The sequence below is a fragment of the Sylvia atricapilla genome, chromosome 1 (assembly GCF_009819655.1).
Source record: "Sylvia atricapilla isolate bSylAtr1 chromosome 1, bSylAtr1.pri, whole genome shotgun sequence".
Lineage (NCBI taxonomy): Eukaryota > Metazoa > Chordata > Aves > Passeriformes > Sylviidae > Sylvia > Sylvia atricapilla.
This window is the reverse complement of record NC_089140.1, coordinates 109,824,370-109,845,304: the sequence shown is the minus strand read 5'-3', so window position 1 is coordinate 109,845,304 and position 20,935 is coordinate 109,824,370. Positions and strand designations below refer to the sequence as shown.

At 39.4% G+C, this 20,935-nt stretch overlaps 1 protein-coding gene across 2 annotated transcripts in view; it reads right to left on the bottom strand.

Moving 5' to 3' along the window:
* Nucleotides 1–3,959: 3,959 nt before the first annotated feature.
* The window catches only part of ASXL3 (ASXL transcriptional regulator 3), a 121,294-nt gene continuing 104,318 nt past the window's right edge, over nucleotides 3,960–20,935 (bottom strand). For both annotated transcript variants that reach the window (XM_066330518.1, XM_066330509.1), the window contains 4 exons: nucleotides 18,382–18,478; nucleotides 17,813–17,918; nucleotides 10,157–12,098; nucleotides 3,960–7,750 (listed from right to left, as the gene is read on the bottom strand). In XM_066330518.1, coding sequence (XP_066186615.1) covers nucleotides 4,082–7,750; nucleotides 10,157–12,098; nucleotides 17,813–17,918; nucleotides 18,382–18,478 — 5,814 coding nt within the window. In that variant the 3' untranslated portion in view covers nucleotides 3,960–4,081. The remainder of the gene's footprint in view (nucleotides 7,751–10,156; nucleotides 12,099–17,812; nucleotides 17,919–18,381; nucleotides 18,479–20,935) is intronic.

Genomic DNA, 20,935 nt, shown 5'->3' with positions numbered 1-20,935 from the left:
TTTTTTCTTTTCGTTGGTTTTACAGTGACAAAGCATGATGATCGAAGACAACAGGATTTCAAAGATTCAGAAACATTTAGCTACAACACAGGTCCATGATAAAGCCACTGAGTATTTGGCTGCTTCCCCCTCAGTGTTCCGCAGAGCCACGGAAGATGAGCCACTGCGCTGCTGCCAGGAGACTGCAGAAGTCAGTGTTCAGAGCAGGGCCCTTCAATGTGCGTCAGCTAAAATGATCCCTTTTGGTGACACTCCTCAGCTCATCTCGAGTGTTTATCCTGGTACTTCACCACACCTTGGAGAAACTGCTAAACCAGAGGCTACAATAATGATTCTGAAATTGTGCGTGTGTTCATAAGGGGAAGGGGGTGCAGCATAAGGTAATTTTACTTCAGAAATTGCATTATAAAGCACCATATGCACCAGCTTAAAAACTGTGCAAGGAATTGCAGGGCCCTGAAAAACCTTCTGCACGTTCTGTAGCTTACCCTGACAACATGCACCACCCTCAAGAAGAAAGTCTATAGTACAGAGAACATACCTTTCGCTTTATGGCTCAACCTTTATTTTTTTAAATGCTATTTCATGTACTAGATCTCAGCAGATAAATAAAATGCAAACAGGGAGCATCCAGTTCACCATTTCTTAATTATTTTTTTAACATTATTTCAAAGGGAGTTTCTGCTTGGAAAATTATTTCAGAACAGAAACACACAAACACACTCACTGCAAATGCCCTAACATTATCTGCATATCTCACAGGTATGCAATTAAAACAATAAAGAGGGAGGAAAGAAAAAAGGGTTTCTCCCTCTCACCCAAAAGTGCTGCTCCAGGGGTAGGAGTAGGGGGGACAATTTTGGAGATTTAAAAAAAAAAAAAAAAGGTAAATTATACATGCTGGACACTGGGACACATACGTACGTACACACAAACACAGAGCAGTGTGTTCTTAAGTAATTCTTTCACCACTTTTCAGTGCATAAACTATTAACAACCATGGTGCAAACGGCATGGTCATTAGAAAACACGTGACATTGAGCCTGAAACCTGAACAATCAAATAACAACAAAAATAGGAGTAATTCAAAATTAACATCTAAATGTGACTGGGCTCTTACCAAAGGCCTAGGGTCACTCTCCCCTAAGCATTTGTGTGATACCAAAATCCATGTAAGGTTTCCAGTCATGCCAGGATTCAATCAGGCTCTCACATCACCGCGGTTGCTTCTGAGTATTTTCATACCCTAAACCTAATCCGTAACAACGCTTCACCACTGTTGCTAACTAATTGCTCAAATTTGTTCCTGGTGCAACTCCAACGACTCAAAAATGAAAGGAGTGGAACTGCACTATGGAAGAGTTTGGTCAGTCGTGTAATGTAACATAGCACCATCCAGTCTAACGCCATTTTAAATACATTTTATCATGACCTCACACATGCAAGTTGCAATCCTGATACAAAAATGACAATATGACATGAATGAGTGACCTACCATGTTAGTCACACTCTTACCCTTCAAGCGAAGGAAAACCATGTTGTGGCCGGAATTTTTTTCTGCATTATGTCAGTCAATACAAGAACTATTTCCAGATGCAAGTACAAACAAATAATGACTTATGTGCTGTGGACAGGAAAACCTGAGCTAGAAATAAGAATTCCCAGCAGGCTTATATAAACATAGGTAAATAGAAGTCTAAGACTGGTTGCTCTCTCTCTTTTTTTTTTTTTTTTTTTTTTTTAAATAGAAGATCCTAGCTCTACCAAGTATAAATACAATGCAATACAATTCCAATACAAAGGCTCCTCAACTGTGAATCTGATATACATTAACTGACTATATTCATGCTTACTCATGAGCATTGCCCAGTTGCTGTTTTGCCAGCAGCTGGCATAGCAGTGGGTGCTAATTTTCACTTGGTTACTTTTAGGTTTTTGCTTGGCTGGCTTATTTTCCTACCAGAAGACCTGAAAGTGCTGAGAAGCCGTTCCTTAGTTCACGTGCCATATTAAGGAGCACTTTTGTATAGAAAAAAAAGTATTATTGTATCAGCAACAAATTTGTTAGTTATTACAAATGGCCTTTGTACCACACAGTGTCAAAAATAATATTGATATGTTGCTAATTACAATAAAAGAGAACATCAAGGTGCACCATAGAGCTTCCTATGACAGGAATGTATGCTGTAGATATTCCAGCTCACTTTTAAGACAACAAACGGCATTTATCATGTTTGTGAAAATGGTCCCGCAAGAAAATAAATATGGTTCCTTCATTGAGCAGAACCTCACTAATACGCCCCTGAGTCAGGGAGACCAGTTACAGCTGATGAAAAGTACACAAACAAAGATCAGATAAAAAAGCATGCTCTAAAGTACAGCATACTTTTCATTTCCTAAATGTAGCTTTATCATTCACATTAGTACTCCAGAATGCAATAGTTTCACTGCACAATGAAACCAAGCAGTAGTACATCTCACATATTCTTACTACACTGCTCTCTTAAAACTGTGCAAGGAAAACCTGTTTTCTTGGGCAGGCTGTAAGGTCTTTGGATTAGTGAGGTTCTACTGTGATGGTAAAAAAAACTTTTCTCTTGATACTGACATTTGGCCAACCACATATTGGTAGATGAACAACTTGAACTCCACATGTTGTGTTCTTGAAGTGGGAGTGAAAAAAAAACCCCAAGGTGTTTTCATCTCCCCAGCAACTGCATGTGCTTTATCCCTTTATAATATTTTTCTTTTAGGTGAATAGGACCCCAAAATCACCGTTTTTCTTTTCCGCTGCTACGGTGGCTAGCACATCTGGAATGCAGCTATAGTCCTGAATATAAATACAGTACTGGATAACTATTGAAGGTTACTTTAAAGATGCAGTATCCCTTTTAAAAATACATTTTGCTTCCAAATTTCTAAAAGGGGTCTGACTTTGAGGAAAAAAAAAAGTCAGTGTTGTAAGTACTTCTAAGAATTACTTTAAATGGCAAAACTCTCAGATGTTACTTAAAGAAAATAACTCACAAAAGAGGAAAAAGAAACTATAAGCCAACATTCAACCAATATGCAATTAAAATCTTTCCTTATTCATTCATCAGAAGAATGCATCATTTTTTTTAGGCCACAGAAAGGCTATAACCTTGAGAACCAATAACCTATGTCTGACCTTATTTTTGTATATATTTGGGACTGACAAACCTAGTGGACAGATTAGAGAGACAAATACAAATAAAGACCATTTGAGTGAGAAACAGGAAAAGAGGTTTCTAATCTCCAGCAGAGAAGTTACTTTCTCCAGACTCCACTGAATCCAGTGTGTTTCCAGTGTTGGTCCCGCTAACTCATCACACACACAAATCTTTCTCAAGTAATCAGCAAAGAAGAGATGATGAGTAAGATTTGAGTTCCACAGTCCCTGGCAGGCACATAAGGAAACTTCTCTAACAATCTAAATTCCTCTTTTAAATTTCTTTTGTTAGGTGAAGTGACTTTATTTTAGCCCTAGATAGTGAAAGTCAATTGAAGGAAACAAATCTTGTCAGCAGAAAGACTGCAAACTGACTTAGAAGCTACAATGGTCAGCACCCCACACCTTGCCACTACCCCACTCACACCAGCTGCTATTCAGTGTGTTATTCATTCTGCATAGTTACTCCACTTCTTACAGTGCTATTCTTCCACTGATCTTTAACCTGCAATTCGTATCAACTATAAAACAGTGGAGAAAAAAATGTGCTGCACTTTGTGCAAATAAATACAAGCTACGAATGACATGCATAAATGCATTTTTCTTTTTTTTTCCTAGCACAGCAAGAGAGCTCATAGATGCTTCAGTAACAAGGCTATCTTTTTTTTTTTTTTTTAACTTCTTCTACAGGTTTTCTCTTCTTCCCAGAAAATGGCACTCAGGCAGAATAACTAAGTTCTGAAAGCACCACGTAGAAGAAGAAAAAAAAAAGTTAAAAAAAAATCAATTCACTAATTGCAAACCATTAGTGGCCTAAACTGTTCCAATTTCTCTGTTCCTTTGTCCTGCTCCCCCTTGCTGATAAGGGATACTGCATCTTTGACTCAGTTCCTACCGCACCACCAGACAAGCTACACACAGTTTGGAAGGCCCTATGCAGTCATCATGACAGAAGGCTCCGCAGCCTTTGCACACGATCATGGCTTTCAGCCTGCAGGAGCATTTCAGTTCCAGCTCATCGGCGTTGCTGCTGTCAGCAAATTTCTGAACTGGGATCTGCGCGTTCTGGTTAGACAGGCCTGTGGCAGTGTTTGAACCACTTCCTAAAATCCCAATCGATTTCTCAATTGCAGATGCCGCCCTTTTGAAACTTGTGCTACCGAAGTGTATTGTTGGATAATTTCCACAGAGCTGCTGCTGCTGCTGCTGCTGCGGGTGCTGCGTCTGTATTTTCTGAGCAGCAAGTTGGGTAAAAGGCTTCTGTGGCTCAGAAAGTAAATAAGAAGAGAAATCTGCATTTTTTAATGCAAACGTTTTTAACTGTTCTTTCACTTCGTTCTGATCATAGGAAGCTTGTTTCATGCCCAGTTCGCAGCTGCTGCTTAAACCTTCCTCAAAAGAAATAGGTTCAGATTTTATATTGCTACAGATGCTGGCTGGCTGAGGCCAACTAAGTCTTTTAGTGGTTTCCATAGTAACTGTCGGTTGTTTTTGATCAGGGGGGACTTCTGCATTTGGGTGAGGAGGGGGAGGAGGTGGCAGGGGCGGAGGGGGAGCAGGGGGATGCACTAATGTTTTACTCTGCAGAGTTTGAGAGGCACTGGCAATGTCATCACCTTCCTTGATTTGAATATTAGGGGAAAACACACTTCCTAGCCTCAGCTGGTGAGCTGCTGTAGAAATATTCATGTCTCCCAAACCCTTCTGTTCCAGGTGTCTGCTAAAAGCAAATGCATTGCAGCCAGGTGGGCCTTTTGAAGTAGTTTGCAATAAAGCTGCCGTAGGAATGGGGCCTCTTGCAGCCATGGACATTTGGTAAAAATGCTGTCTATGTGAGGTACTGGCTTCTGCGTGAAAGCTGCCATTTTTATCAATGTGAAATAAGCTCTGCTGGAAACTGCATGAAGGCAACGGTCTCTTCTGCTGCTTGATCTCTGGGCTGTGAGCAATCCGGCTTTGAATGGTGTGTTTGTTAAGCCACTCCTGCTTAAATGGCTGTCCATGCCCTAGCTGATTCATGCTGGAACTAATTACACAAGGAGCCACTTTAACATCTGTGTCCATTGACACCTTCCCAGGCTCACATTTAATTTGAGCATGTTCCCCTATAGTCCTGGCCATCCTCTTTTTCGGATGGTTTTCACGCTTTCTGATTTGTAGTGGGGCTATGCTGCCTGCTGTAAATCCTTTACCATCTGGATTAGAGTTGGAAGCATGTTCAACAATATTTCTCTCGGCCACTACTGTTTTACATACTGAGGTAGTTTGCAAAGGCAAGGGAAGCCTGTTAATTTCTAGTTTGGCTCCTGATCGGGGCTGCGGCAGCACTTTCTCTAAAGGCAGATTGCCTTGCAGTAACTGTGTCACTAAGGGATTGTTGGCCTCCACTGACGACAAGCGACAGCTCGAGCCCCCGGCACTGGTGACTCTCTTTAGGGTTTCTGTTGCAAGGGACAGGGAGTCTTCCATGGAGTCCGCGATGGATGTCTTGGAGGCCTGTGGTGGCTGCACACTCGTGGCTATTTCTGCAGTCTGGGCAGGCATTTCAGTAAAATCCTCGGTGTCCATCCTGAAGCACTTGTCAGACTCATTAGTTTCCGATTTAACAGGAACAGCAATGCTTGTCAAAAGACTCCTGGACTGCTGTTCTGACATGTGTGTATAACTGGAAGGTTCACTTTTGACATTTTTCAAGCAGTTTTGCTCTGCATATTCCTTATGCTTACCAGAGGTAAGATGGCTGACTACTGGCTGGTCTGTATTCATTGCCTCCTCATCACGCCAACAGATTCTATTGTTAGTGTTGTATTGATTGGCACAGGCAGCATTGGCTTCATTTTTCAGTGCTGAAGGACCTCTTAGTTGCTCAGCAAAGCCTTGGCTGGTAGTAACCACCTCAATTAATTTATCTTGAGGAGCAAGAGGCACTTCTCGAAGACTTGAACAACCTGCCTGCAAGTTTTTGCTGTCTTGCTTTGCTGTAATGGCAATATAGCTGGAACTGTGCTCAAGGTTTTCACTAGTGACCACTTCGGGCCTGCTTATGACAGACACCTGAGGACAGGCTATAGTTTGTAAGGCAGCTTCTGTCCTTACAGGTCTGCTCTGCAGGTCAAAGCTGTTCTCTGCATTTTCAATAGAGGAAGAAAGTGACAGACTGGAATTCTGGTTCGTAGTGTGGTCAACAATGACTTTACAAGGTATGGACCTATTCACGGCAGTTTGTGTAAAGCTCAGAGGATGAGATTTACCAGAGAGATCCATCCGGTTTCGTGCTCCAGAGCTTTTATCTAAGAGGTCAGCATTCACTTTAGTAGCATTATCATAAGAGCTTAGTGTCACCATGTTACCAGTAAACATTGAAATGGGTGGCCTTGCAACAGAATCTGCTGCTGCAAGGGTCTCACTGCAACTTAAAGCTGACCTGACGGTAGTGTGGATGGAGACAGTGCTCTGCTCGCTACACCCAGTTATGGCTATCTTATCAGAAGGAAACCTGCTGGTAGTCCCCACTGGGGGAATCAGTACAGAACTACCAGAGAGATGATTTGGCAAGTTACTTGCAATAGATGAAGCTGGCACAGTGGCATAATGACCGGAGACTGCATTATTCACATTGCTACTGGGTACTGGCAACCTTTTGTCATCGATGGCATTTGATAAGACTGTGTTGTCTATGGAGACTGGTACATTACTGTTATCAATACATTTTGGTCCAACAGTTATGCAAGGAGTATCAGCCCCTTGGATGGTTTTCAGCATATTTATATTACAGGCTGAAACTGCTGTGTTTGCGCTGTCAACAGACATTAACACAGAGGATTTATCAACGGAACTTGCAAAAGAAAGTTCTTTAATTGCTCCAGACATAGCAGTGCTGCAAACACACACAGAGACTGAACTTTTATTATAAAGCACTGGCACACTGTTACTTTCAGTAGAGGTAGATGAAATAATTTTCTCACACAATTGTGGCACGGGTATATTTTCATCAGAACTGTGCACAGATATCTCAGTAGCAGTTTCTGGTAATGTAACTGTGTTAAGGGACTGCGGCAATAAAGTGGTGGTCTCACGGTGATGAGAAGACTTGTTGCTAGGGGACCTGCAGTTAGGATTAACTATAATGACACCAGTAGAACCTTCAATTTTTGTGTCAGTAGTCGTTGGTATCTCCAGAGATGAGGTACTACTTTCCTTTGAGCTGAACTGTGACTTTGATTCTTTATTAGTCTGGAGTAAATGAGCTCTGGCTTGATGCTTTGCAAATAGCTTGGCCTTTGTTTGCTCCTTGATGTGTGCCAGTGTTCTTGTCTTTCCACCTTCGCATGGGGTCCCCATTGCGCCAGAGACTATGCTGGCAGCTGCTGCCACGGCTGCTGCAGCTGCAGCTTCTCTTTGGGCTCTTGCTTGCTGAGCTCTTGCTTTGATATCTGCCAGAGTTCTAGCCCCAGTGTTTCTCCCACTGCTGACTGATGTACTTGGGGAAACTCGAGGTTCTGGTTTGGAAACGGGTTGGCTCTTGATGATAAAAGGCGGTCCAATTTTTGAAAGCTGAATCTAAAGGAAGAAAAAGAAAAAAAAAAAAACACAGTAAATTTTAATGAAATCACCCACTCACTAGAATAATCAGTTGTCTCCTTATGGGTGAGAGAAAGGTAATGAAAGGAATTACTTATACATTTCACCTGTTCTGTCTGAACAGGTGAATGCAGGTGGACAGAAAACTGCTAAAAGTTAATGATATTTATGCTTCAATATTTTATCATCCTCCAATGTGAATAACTGACACCTGTATTAGCTTCTTACACTGATCCTTCTGACAGGAAGAAAGATTGAACTGGACAACAACATGATGCTTATCATATACAGTTTGTCAGACCTGTTTTATATTCAGTGCATCTACCTGAGATGCTCAGTAAGCCTCATGCAGTGATACTGACAAGAACCTGCAAGCAGCCCCTTCTGGCAAACACGTAAAGTAATGATCATGTAGTACCTTTCCTCTTGGTCACCAGTGATTAAGACATCAGGAACAGCCTGTGTTTTGCTTATAAACCAAACAGTAAATCTTTCCATTAGACAGGATGTAGTGGTATCTCCACTGAGCCTGCTTTCCAGCTTCCATGATGGAGGATTTAAGAGGTGTAAGAGAAGAGAGTCACTAAAGGATATGCTTTTCCTTTCCTCACTTGCATTTTTAAGAAACTCACTTTAGTACATCCCTGGATAACTCTTACATTACTGCACTTCAAAAATTAAATCCTCAAGACTATAAATAAAAACCCCACAAATATTAAAAATTTAAATACCTAGCACTTTAAGAAAAATAATAATCTGTAAAATCACTGAAATTATTAGGATGTTTCCAATTAGACATGTCATTTTTCAGGATAAAGAACCTTGGAACCACTTTGTAACTCATACACTCTCTCAGGATACCCCAAGGCTGGCTAAATTTTTTTCTATTTCTTAAAATGGACATATGTCTACTGGCTGTCCCTAGCAAGAAGACTTAGTGGTTAAAGCTATGACTTATCTTCTGAAAGGAACTGAGAGGAAAACTAGGTAGGATTTGTAGAAGAAGTACTCATAAGATATGATGGGAAAGTGACAGCCATATAGCAGAATGACTTAGGAGAACTGAGGTTCTTTTCTCCTCCTTTAATTACAAAGGATGAGGGTTTCTTGGTGAGATGATACAAGAGCCAAACATTTGTTACACAAAAAGCATACTAGAATTGAGTGTCCACAAGTCTTCAAAACATTCTGCTTTCAATTTCAGCAGCAACTCTTTTCAGTTTCCACTTTGCATTACCAGAACTCTTAGAGCTCTAAGTGCTTGGTTATTTTTTTATTATTATTATTACAGTAATGACCTTTTTTATTCTCTAGTGATCTATTTTCCTTTATGCTTAGAGAGTTTTTAGAATTTATTAGGCTAGATATACACCTTCCAAATATGAAAGAATATCACTAAACTCAGAACAGGGCTAACTTCCAATTGCATCACTGCTCTTAAAAATAAATTAGCTGAAATATGCTTCTGCACTAGTGATTAAAGCGGTTAGTCTATTAGCCCTCCTGGCCATATTAACAATGTTCAGTGACTGCAGCAGTTAAAAATAAATGCAGAAAAGGGCATTTCTGAATAATCAGGAAATAGTATGGCAAAGCCAATAGCTTAAATGCAGTAAATTGGATCTTAAACTTGGCTGATGTCATCAAATATGAAATTAAAAGGGTCAAAACACTGAGCCTATATATAACTGAATCTACAGAACTCTGTTACCAAAAAACCCTTTCAACTGAAATATACTTTCTTACGTAGCAGAATAATACACATAAAAGTGTTTGCTTAGGTGGTGCACTTTTTTCCTTTTGCTTTGCCATTAACAAAGGTAGCTATACATATATAAATCAGATACCTCCCCCTGATAGGTCTCTGTTTCCAGTTAATTCTACAGGGAAATCTTATATTTCAGCCCATCCCAAGTCTTGGGCTTGCAAAAGGATCTTCAACTATTCTGACTCTTGGTTCTCTTGCTGGATTAAGGTGCTGGTTGTTTTTCTAAGTGCTGGTTACGGTAACATTTATTAGTCCTGCTTGCTGGAGAAGACATCCACAGAAGAACAAGCACAAAATACAGATGGGCAATTAGAAAAACAAGTGCTGCATGTGACTGATGGGGAAGATCTTGAATTAGATTAAGCCATGGATCCTGGAGAACTCTCCCACATACAAAACCAATTTCTAGCAGAGACCCCTACCAAACAACTGCAGATATATCTGTATCAGAAGTAATTTGGCATGGTGAAAATGTAATAGTAAAGCAAAACCGTCAGTACGAGCAGCCCTTATACATCCACCAAAAATACACCATGCACGGTGCCTGTACACAGTTCATAGAGGGACATAATAAACTTTTTTTTTTTCCAAGCCACCCTGTTCATTCATTACTTTACCTTAAGGGGTGGAACTCGGGGCTCCTCTCTGGGTGGCTGTTCTTTATCAGATGGACTTGTTGATGAAGCATTCCGGTTAGGCAGGTCATCATCTATTCTAGCTCTCTTCTCTTTGCAGATTCCAAAACCGTGCTGTTCTGCCGTTTTCCTCTTTGGGATCTCTGGGTCTCTACTTTCATTTCTTGCTTCCGGTGATTTTGTGGGTTCTAAAGACTTGGAAGAATGTGAACTCTCCAGACGACTTTGGGTGCTGCCTGTTAGCTTGTGAGATTTACTTCTGCACACTTCAGAGAATGTAGCTTTCTCTAGAGATGAGGTATATAGTTTATCATGTGCCTTTGATGGAAGCAATTCGATATTTTTGCCAAGTGATCCTTCTGATAAGACAGATACCTCTGAGGGCAAGAGTGTACCTTTCTTGTCAGCTCTTTGCTGAACACTGTGATTTTTATTTTTGATCACCTCTGGGGGAGTGTTTTCTGGGATGGATGCAATGTAGGACTTCTCAATTTCAGAATGTGACTTACATGGCTGATGACTGAGGTTTTTACTTTGAGACTCTTCCAGTACTGAAGTATCAGGTATAATTGTTAGTGGACCAACTTTCATATTTTCAGGGGCACTCTGAAGTTGTTTTGGTTGAACAAGATTCTCTTCTTGAACCACCTTAGGAATGACAGAGCTTTCTTCTTTCAGAGTGGGAAGGGAGTCTTCCAATAAACATGGTGATTTCCTTTGTTGCAGAGTAAGTCTTTCACTGCTTGGGGAATTAGAAACTGGAGATATCTCTGATGGAAGAGGCAAACTATTTGTCACAAATGTTTCAGAAGTTAGAAGAACAGAAGATACTGAAGATGTTTCTGATGTTAAAGGCAAATCAGACATTGGAGATGTTTCTGATGTTAAAGGTAAATTAGAAGCTGGTGATGCCTCTGATGTTAAAGGTAAATTTGACATCAAAGATGCTTCTGAGGTTACAGGTGAGGTGGACATTGGAGAGATTTCCGACATTAAAGGTGTGTGCAAGTTTTCATCACTGGCCTTTTGCTGAATATCACCTTCAATGTTTTCAGAACTGGACACTTCAGATGAGCAAGCTGTTTCAAGAGATGCTGGAGTACAGGGTTCCTCTGAAGTTGACTGAGTGTCTCCTCCAGGAGAGGCAATACAAACTTCTGGACTTCCAGAGGAAAAGGAAGTTTCAGAAATACAAGCATTCTCAGACAACTGTTCCTCAGGGTCGCTGTGAAGCTCCATATCCACTGCAATGCCTCCACCAGTGAACAAGGAGCCTTCCAGAGCAGCACTTTGCATTTCTGGCACAATTAGCTCTTTTGCAGACTCAGAATCCTTCTCAGCTGTACCGCTGACAGAGTTTGTGGATGAAGCTGATTGTGCTGGTGATATGCAATCCTCCAGCTGATCTATCACAACTGACATCTCCTCCTGAGGGCATTCTGATTTCAACTCTACTTTAATTTCAATGCGAGATACAGTATCAGCTACATCATTCATCATGACACAGGACTCAGTGCTGTCTGGAAGCTGTACTGCCTCTGCTTCCTCATTGGTGCCAGCTGGACTTACAGACTCCTCAGAAAACTCATGTTCTGGCTTATGGTTCTCCTCTTGGCATTCACAAATACTTGTCTCAACCTCTTCAGCAATCTCCTCCTGAATGACTGATTCTTCAGGTATCAGTATATCCTCAGAATCAGCTGTTAGATCCTTGACAGGAACCTGTTCCATACTACAATGAGATGGACTAAAATCTCTTTCTGGTAAAGGTGGAACTTTAGCACCTTTCTCCTCTTGATCCTCAAAGGTTGCTTGCTTAGAAGGACCAGGTGTGCCAGAAGATCCGCACAAAGAATTGCTTTCATCTTCATCATTGCTCTGTGCTGCAGTGAGCTTCGTTGATTCTCCCCTTGACATTCCCAACCTAAAGAAAAACAGAAATAAAAATAGTTATTTCCATCACATTAACGATAAGGGAATAGGCTAATCTTTCCCACCCACATTTTTTATTTGCAAAAAATACATATTTTCTAGCTTAAAAGAGTGGCTTACTTGGTGGCTAATTAATTTATATACAGTTTTATGTATTTTGGAAACCTAACTACTGAGATTTTCTTACAAGTGTTAAAAACCAGGAATATTTTTCATATAAGTAATCTCTCTGTTTACATTCCCCCCTTTTTTATTTTTTGAATACTAGCACAATATTGCAACACTGGTACAGCATCCATTGCAGAAGAAATGCACAAGTGCATCTTCTTCTAGCAGTAACAGTTGTAAAGGAAATCCCTTTTTTCCCACTTTCACTTCTTTTAGGGTCAACACAGCCAATAATATGACAGAAGTTTAACATTCTCAAGGAGCTCAAAGGTACATATTTACAATCTATGCATTCACTCTCGGGGTGAAGTGCAGAGGAACCACGTATACTACGCATCTTCTTACCTTTGATCCTGAAAATACTAGTTTAAACAAAGTTTTATTACTTCAGCAGAATTAAAAAATCCACAAAAAACCCCAAAACAAAACTAAGGTGAAGAGATGAAAAAAAAAGGTTGTTTTAAAAAATGTATGTGCTCTGACATCCTCATTTCATTCTAAGGCCAGTGGGAATACAGACAGCATCTTTAGTAAGATTTTCCAAGCAGACTTTATGCCTCAGCAATTCCATAATAGAAGAAAATACAGAAAAGCTTGGTGGGAGGCCTTAAAAGAAATTTCATGGTCTTAAGGATCTTCTAATCTACTAAACAGATCTCTGTTATCATTTTAATCAGAAAATAAAGAATACAATGGAAACAAGCAAGCATAAAAGATATTCAGAAGCTATGGAAGCAAAATTGCTTGTCAGTGTATAGCCAGAGGATACAGAGATACAAAGGCCTATTCAGATGAAAGTACAGAACATGTAAAAAAACAAAATCTGTGGTTGTGCATTTTAAAAATACTGAACAGATGTGTTACAGTGAGAGCTGTAAACAGCCCCCCCCCTGCCCCCGACCAACCCAGCCTAGAACTGGCATCCCAAAAAGCACACTTAATTATTAGTATTGCCTACTACTAGACAGTAATCATGAACAAAGTCTTCCTATGACATCAATTCGCTGAGGAATGATCCTACAGAGAGCAGTTCAGAGCAGCAAATTCACAATTCCCACACTGAATGCATTTCAGAAGATGTTCCTTCCTTCTGTATAGACTGTAAGTTCCCTATATGGTCTAAGTTTAGGTTATAAGTTTAATTTACCAAGGTTTTGGTGAGTAACTTCCTCTAAAATTCCCTGCTTAAGGAGACAAAGTTATCTCAGAAAAAGAAGGGAAAAAGAAATCCACTCCATTACTGAAAACTGAATCAATGGTCTATTTTCTCCAGCTGGGTTACATCATGAAAAGATACTGCTTGATTGTTATCTTTATGGACTTAAAATCAGCAAAGGAATGAAGGACAGGATAAAGGTGAATGAAACTGTCACACGGACACTACACAAATACACACATTCTAGTAACATATTGAAGATAAAGAACTGTAAGGGAAATAAGATAAAGCAGATTAAGGCCAGCAGAACATGTACTGAATCTTAATAATTTTTTCCAATACTGGAAATACTATTATGTTGCAGAAGAAACTGAAGAGAAGAAAAAGGCTTTCTAAAGAAGAAGGTTCAAGATCAGCATGTTTAAGACAATCTCAGATCACAAAATAAACTTATCTGTCTTCTCCTTTAGAGAAAATGACACCCAAAGTTTGCAAAACAGCACAAAAACATGAGGGCAGCAGCAAGCAGATTTCAATGAAAGTGCTAAGGACAGGGTTTAACTGGAAAAGTAAAGGCACTCAGTCATGCAGTTAAAAAAAACCCCAAAAGTTACTCAAGGATATATGACTGCTGATATTCTAGTGCTGTGATAAGTAGTACTGGGGGACAAAAAACAAAGTAAGAAAAATATTAAATCAGCAATAAAATTTGGAGGCGGTCTACCCAAAATTAAAGCTTTGATCTAGCTGCTAGTACTATCCTGACATGTAACTCTCAAAAGTGAGAAAATAAATAATATATTGACATAATAAAGTATAATCCTTGCAATCTTGGGGCGACAAGACAGAAGAATGTGGATTTCTAGCAACATGCATCAGCTGATCCTAGATAAATGACTGCAGAATAAGATTTTGGATTTTAGAAAAATGGACAAACATGAGGAAGTGGAAAAAGAACAAAAATGTATGGAAGTAAACTGCAACTGACAGTGCCACAATAAACAGCCTAGGTACAGATAATAGCAAACACAAGATTCAATGCTTAGAGCTAACTTGGAAAAAGCACTCTATAGTCTTTGATTGCCATCAACTGGAGTGTATAAAAATGTTTACAGAGATTCTGCATCTATTAATTGTACTTCTATAAGAAGGTGGTGAAACTTGACTTTACTTATAGAATATTAGAAGATCAAATTTGCTTAAGTCAGAGCAAAAATACTACTCTGATTGTAAAGTTAGCAAAATAGCCTGCAAGATATTAATTTTGCAGACAGCATATGTGAGAAATAGCTCAGGGAAGCTTACAAATTCTGCTAGTTCAGTCAAATCAACATAGCTGAAAAGAGACAAAGCCCAATCATTCTGAAAGCCTGTTTAAAAACCAAAGTGAAAAAAGGTAAGAGAAACATGGAGTCACAGGATATCCTGAGCTGAAAAAAATATCTGAGTCCAACTCCTGCCCCTGCCCAGGAAGCTACAGCAAAAGCTACTATTCAGTCAGTAAACAATAAGGAAAAGTACTTAAGTCAGCAAAGTACATCTGCCTAAGCAGAAGAATGCAAGTGAGACAATGCAAGCAGGGGAAAGGGCAGGGGGGACCAGATTCAATACTTCAGTCAAAATGGAAATTATGTGGAATATGACATTTTGCATAACAATGTTGATGTCAGAACCCTGTGAAACCAAATGACATGTATCATCACAGACTGAGCAATTATCTGCCAAGCACTGTGGTATCCAGCATTCAGCCAGCACAGCAGGACTGCTGGCTCTGCAGAATTATGAGCATCATTCTCCGTGCATATGACAGTCATTTTTGACTGAGGAACTCCTGCATTGCTGGTAATAAACTCCTACCTCTTGTGGAAGGCCTTATACCAGTATCTTCCATAGCCCTTTCCTCCATGAAAGGTTAGTCACCAACTCTTCTCTTGATACACATAATGAAAAGCCATTATGTTCTTTTTCTGAAAGCCTAACTAGTATCTTTTTTGATACTAAAAGGATCAACACCTGGACTAAACTGAAGTCTCAAAGCTGTTTATTAAGAAATTAAGCACTTTACAGTAAGACAGGCTGACATATTAAGAGTCTAGAATTTCCATTATATATAAAGATAAGGTGGTGTAGAAAAATACACTGTGGAAAAGCATCTAGCAAGGATGCACAAAATAAAATACTAAAATGGATCTGTCCATTTCTTGCCTCATTTTCACTACATTTCCCAGTGGTCCAAGATTGTGAGAAGAAGCACTGTTAGTGCAGAAACATTTTAGGTAATCTTTAAGACAATCAGTAATATGAAGGGTTCCCTGTGCCCTGGATTTCTTAAGTGAAGAACATCTGACAGCAAAACTTAGCCAATTTATGCAATGATGGTTCTCACTGAACGATTTTTCTGCTAAGCATTATGCATACATTTGATTGAGTAGACAGTGAGGTAGATTGAGAACTGACTGAATGGCAGATCTCAGAGGGTTGTAATCAGTGGCACAGGGTGTATTAGGAGGCCCGTCACTTGTGTTGTCCCCCAAGGTTCAACACTAGGCCAAACATTATTTACTTACTCATCCATGACTTGCATGAATGGATAGATGCCTCCTCAGCAAGTTCACTGACAACACAAAGCTGGGATGAATGGACGATACATGAGAGCCTGTGCAGCCCTTCAGAGGGGCCTTGATAGGTGGGAGAGACGGGCAGAGAACTGTCTGAAATTCAGCAAAGGCACGTGCAGGGTCCTGCACCCGGGGAGGCATAACTCCAGGCACCAGCCCAGGCTGCGGGCTGACCTGCTGGGAAGCAGCTCTGCAGAGAAGGACACAGGGGTCCTGGTGGACAACGAGCTGTCCATGAGCCAGCAATGCCCTGGTGGCCAAGATGGCCAATGGTGTCCTGGAGGCATCAGGAACAGCATTCCAGCAGGTTGAGGGAGATGCTCCTGCCTCCTGCCTCTCTGCTGTGCCCTGGTGAGCCCACAGGTGGAGTGTCCAATTCTGCCTCCTTGGAACAAGAGAGACATGGAGCTTCTAGGGATGGTCCTGTGGAGGGCAATGAGGATGATTAAGGGGCTGGAGCATCTCTCTTAGGAGGACAGGCTGGGGAAGCTGGTCCTGCTCAGTCTTGAGAAGAGGCAACTGAAAGGAGACCTCATCAGTTTCTGTAAGTACCTAAAGGGAGCATGTCAGGAGGATGGAGCCAGGCTCTTCTCAGTGGTGCCAGGCAACAGGACAAGGGGCAACAGGCAGAAACTGAGGCACAGGAAATTCCACCTGAATGTGAGGAAGGACTTCACTATGCAGTGACTAACACTGGAATAGATTGCCCAGAGATGGTGTGGTGTTTCCCTGACTTCCTGGAAAACTGCCTGAATGCAATTCCATGCCCTGTGCTCAAGGATGACCCTGTTTGAGCAGGGAGCTCAGACCACATGAGCAACTGTGGTCCTTTCCAACCTTATCCATTGTGAGGTTCTGTGATATAATTAAAAAATACTTTAAAATAAAAAGAAAGATCAGTAATTTTTGAATAGCTAGTTTATACTTTATAATACATTCTTAGTATTTTTAAAAACAGAGGTATAATTCTAAGTATTAATGAATTAGCTTTCAAAAATAATTTCTAAAAGGGAAATTCTTGGATTTAAGAAGATGTGAATCTCCTTAAATTTAGTTTCTTAAAAAAAATGGAGATAAGCACTGCATCCTCAACTGCTGAAGAATGCCATCTCTGTATCATCATGATCATCAATGAAATTGTGCTGACTCATCCCAGTTGTGCACTTGGAGTGATACTATATTTAATTTTAGTCAGTTAAAGGTATTTATTTATTCTTTCCATCTCACTTCTAAAATTAGCTTAGTCATTGTCACTTTTGTCTCTAGTTAATATTTCTTCTATGTCATACATTCTTCTCAGGCCAATGGGCCATCTCAGTCAAAAAATATAAAACTATTTGATTTTAGTTACTTTGCAACTAGCTTAGAAAAAATAAATCAAATGAAAATATATTACAGAAATATTGCTCCTGGTCTTCTCATCTGTAGAAGCTGTATTTATAGTTTGCAGGAGGGAGGAATTGCTCTAATGCTATCTTTTAAAAGATAATTAAAAAATATTCACATGCTTGTGTCTTAAGCTCTCTTTGGAATGAATTTTTATGGATGAGTTATGACTCTTTAAAAATGCAATTGTAATGCAAGTGCAGGCACACGACTATAATTCTACCCACAACTTCTTATATTGGGGAATGACTGCTCTTGATAACTGCTTTATTAAGTTTTACAGCACATGGCTGTGCTATGTGAAGCATAGAATTATATTTTCATTTCCTCCTAAAAGAAAATATAAAAAAAAATCCTTTTATTTGCTTCAGTACTTACTTTTCACCATAAAATCTTTCAAAGAATTTTTCTTTCCAAGGTTCTGTTTTCTTTTCCTTTTCAATCTCTTGTCTGATGCGCATCTGCATTTCCGGTGTAAATTCTCCTAAAACACAAATACACATTGAATAAAAGTTGTCAAGGATTAATTTAATACAGGTAATTATAAATTACAGATACAATGATGATGTACAGCAATTTCTGATACAGTCATCCAGCAATGCCAAATGAAAATGAAAACCAAAAGGGAGAGTGACATAGAAAGATTTAATTTACCATATACCATCAGTATTTCAAAAGTATATTGGCAGGGTTTAGTTGCATGAATTCATGTTTCTAAGGCTGACAGTGATGAAAATACTTCGTTTTTTTTTTAACTGTCAAAACAAGCTGCCACAGCAAGCTGCAAAAATGTACTCTAAATTCCAAATGGAATCAGCAATTTCTCTTTTGCTGAATTACTGGTCTATTACAGTTCCTATTCTAAAAGTATTTCTCAAATGTAGAAAAAGAGACATTCTTCATAAAAACAATTAACCTTGGGCAAACCTGAGAGCAAGCAGAGTTACCTTCTGCCAGCCGCTGTTTCCACCCTTGCGCTGCATATGCGAAGAACTCGTTATTTAGAGCGGAGCTACTGAGGCGCAAAACTCCATCGCTCCCCATCTAGAAAATAAGCCGATGGTAGCAGAAGATAGTGTCAGAAACAGCGTCAGCTAAGATCACATCAAAACTGAGTTTCAATTAGGGGAAATGGGGGAAGTGTAGGCAGTGGGAACAACACAAAATGACTACTACTAGAACAGCATTTTCATGATAGTCGTTACTGTAAATGGAAGTGAACTAATCCAGCATCAATGTGCTCTCTTCAGTCATAAGTGTTACTGATGATAACTCAGTTTACGACTGATTGATGTGCTTTAATCACAGCCCTGTCTTGAGACTATGTCTAGAGGCTCTGTACGCAATCAAAAATCAAGATCATTATTGTACTCGTGCATCTGCCTATAATACAGTACAAAACAAATTAATTAAATGCAATGAAGACAGTAACTTTGCTGTTTCTAAATAAACCTAATACTCATGTTAGCTAATAAGCTGCATTGGCCAAAGAGTGGATGACAGGCATCCTTAACAACAGACCTGATGTAAACTCAGCACTGAAACTAAAACAGCTCTACTCATACTTTTATAGGCATCAAAAGTGAAATCTGTGGAGGAACATAAGAATTATTTGTATTTTCTACATCTGTCAAACATTCACTGATGAGACAACATTAAAATCACAGTATTTTCTACAATAATTTTAAAAAGCAATCCAACTATTGAACTGTCTTTTACCACAAAACTTAATGTATATTTTCAGGTTTGTGAGGATATTTCTGTTTCCGAAAGAATTCTAGTAATTAAAAAAAGTAATTATATGAAACAAATTAGCAGTGGGTATCACCTCTAGCATAATAAATAGACAGTAAAAAAAAAATAGCAAATTAAAAAGAGAGGAAACAGCAGTAGAGGTAATGTTGCTAGAACAAACACTCACTATTTTACATCCTTCCAGGTAAGTAAAAGATAAATGTTTGACAACACTATTTCTAATCTAGCAGTAAAATCCAGCACATTTTCCAGCATAATAACAGATGTTTTAGCTAAGTAATATCCCCTAGTGTTCAGTGCCTGTTTCAAACAAGAGCCAGAAAGACACAGGCATGCCAGAAACATTGAATGATATTTCGATGTAGCTACCTCATGGAGCTCTGTATTAAACTGATAATACAAGCCCTATTTCAAGAAGTCTTTGCTAATTTACTCGTTGCCTAGTTGACATCCTGTCCCACAGTTATCTCAGAGGAGTAAACCAGAAAGATGTGAAATAGTAACCAGAGAAATAGCAATTAGCATGGACTCTGAAAAACAGGCATTGCTAAAGGCATTGGATTACACTAAGAAAAGAATATGTGTGTGGTACAGAGCTCCTCAGCAGAATATGAACCTACAGAACTGCTGCCTGTGCTTTCCTGCTATATGGCATTGTTTTGCCAACATGTCAGGGAAGTTGAATTCAAGTGGGTTGGATATGTAACGTTGCTATACATCTCATGATGTGAGTTATAGAACACATGCATATTAATTACAGGTAGGTTATGACTAATGCTGAAACTAGAGGAAAACTGGAAATACACAGTGAAACATGCAGCAGAAGCAGCAAGGTAATAAAACAAATGAGGTGAGAAAGGTGATAAAGAACATGTACTTGTTGTATAAATCAAACTACTATGACATATTATCTTTTTCCTGCACAAACGAATTTTGCCACAAATACTTAAATTCCACAGTTTATATATTAAAGAGAGATTTTTAAATATAAGCCCCTCTTGCATCTGAAGAAACAAACCAGTATATGGTCAAAATCAGCACTTACACAACTTTCTAGAAAGGTCAGATGCAAAGTCACAAAGAAAAGAATCACTACTTACTAAACAAACAACTCTTTGTTCCTCTAAGGAAGGTGCTGAAGATACCTTAAGTTTCAACATAAAAAGAGATGAAATAGAAACACTCACTTGCCAACATATGTTCTACTCCAATCTTCATTAAATTCAACATTTTTTCTTTAAGCCTGGCAGTGTTTTGCAAAAAAGTCATACAGACATTAAATTCTAACAATATTTAACCACATTTAACTGCAGGCTGTGCCTGAAAGGTACGGACCTCCTGAAACTCCAAATGGCTCAGCTGATGACAAACAGTATAGGCAAACCACCAGCCAGATCAAAAGATCTCATAGGAAAGTAATGATTTGTGGACAGTAATTTTCTGTTAAATGAGCAAAATTACTCAACTTATTCTAAGGTCACACCTCTATTAGATTTCATGCAAAGCTGGAATGTACCACAATAGGTGGATAGAGATTGCCACTTGTCAGCAGCAATCCACTATCAGATTGCATTAAACATAATTTGAAACTGCAGCCAAGTATGATTGAGCTATTTCACCAGACTGCATAAATGAAGAGCATTATAAAGACTGCCAAGTTATATTAACATGTGAATACAAGAAGAACAGTATTAGCTCCATTGTAACCCTGTTGTTGTAAGGACAGGAGAAAAGCAAGCTTTGCAG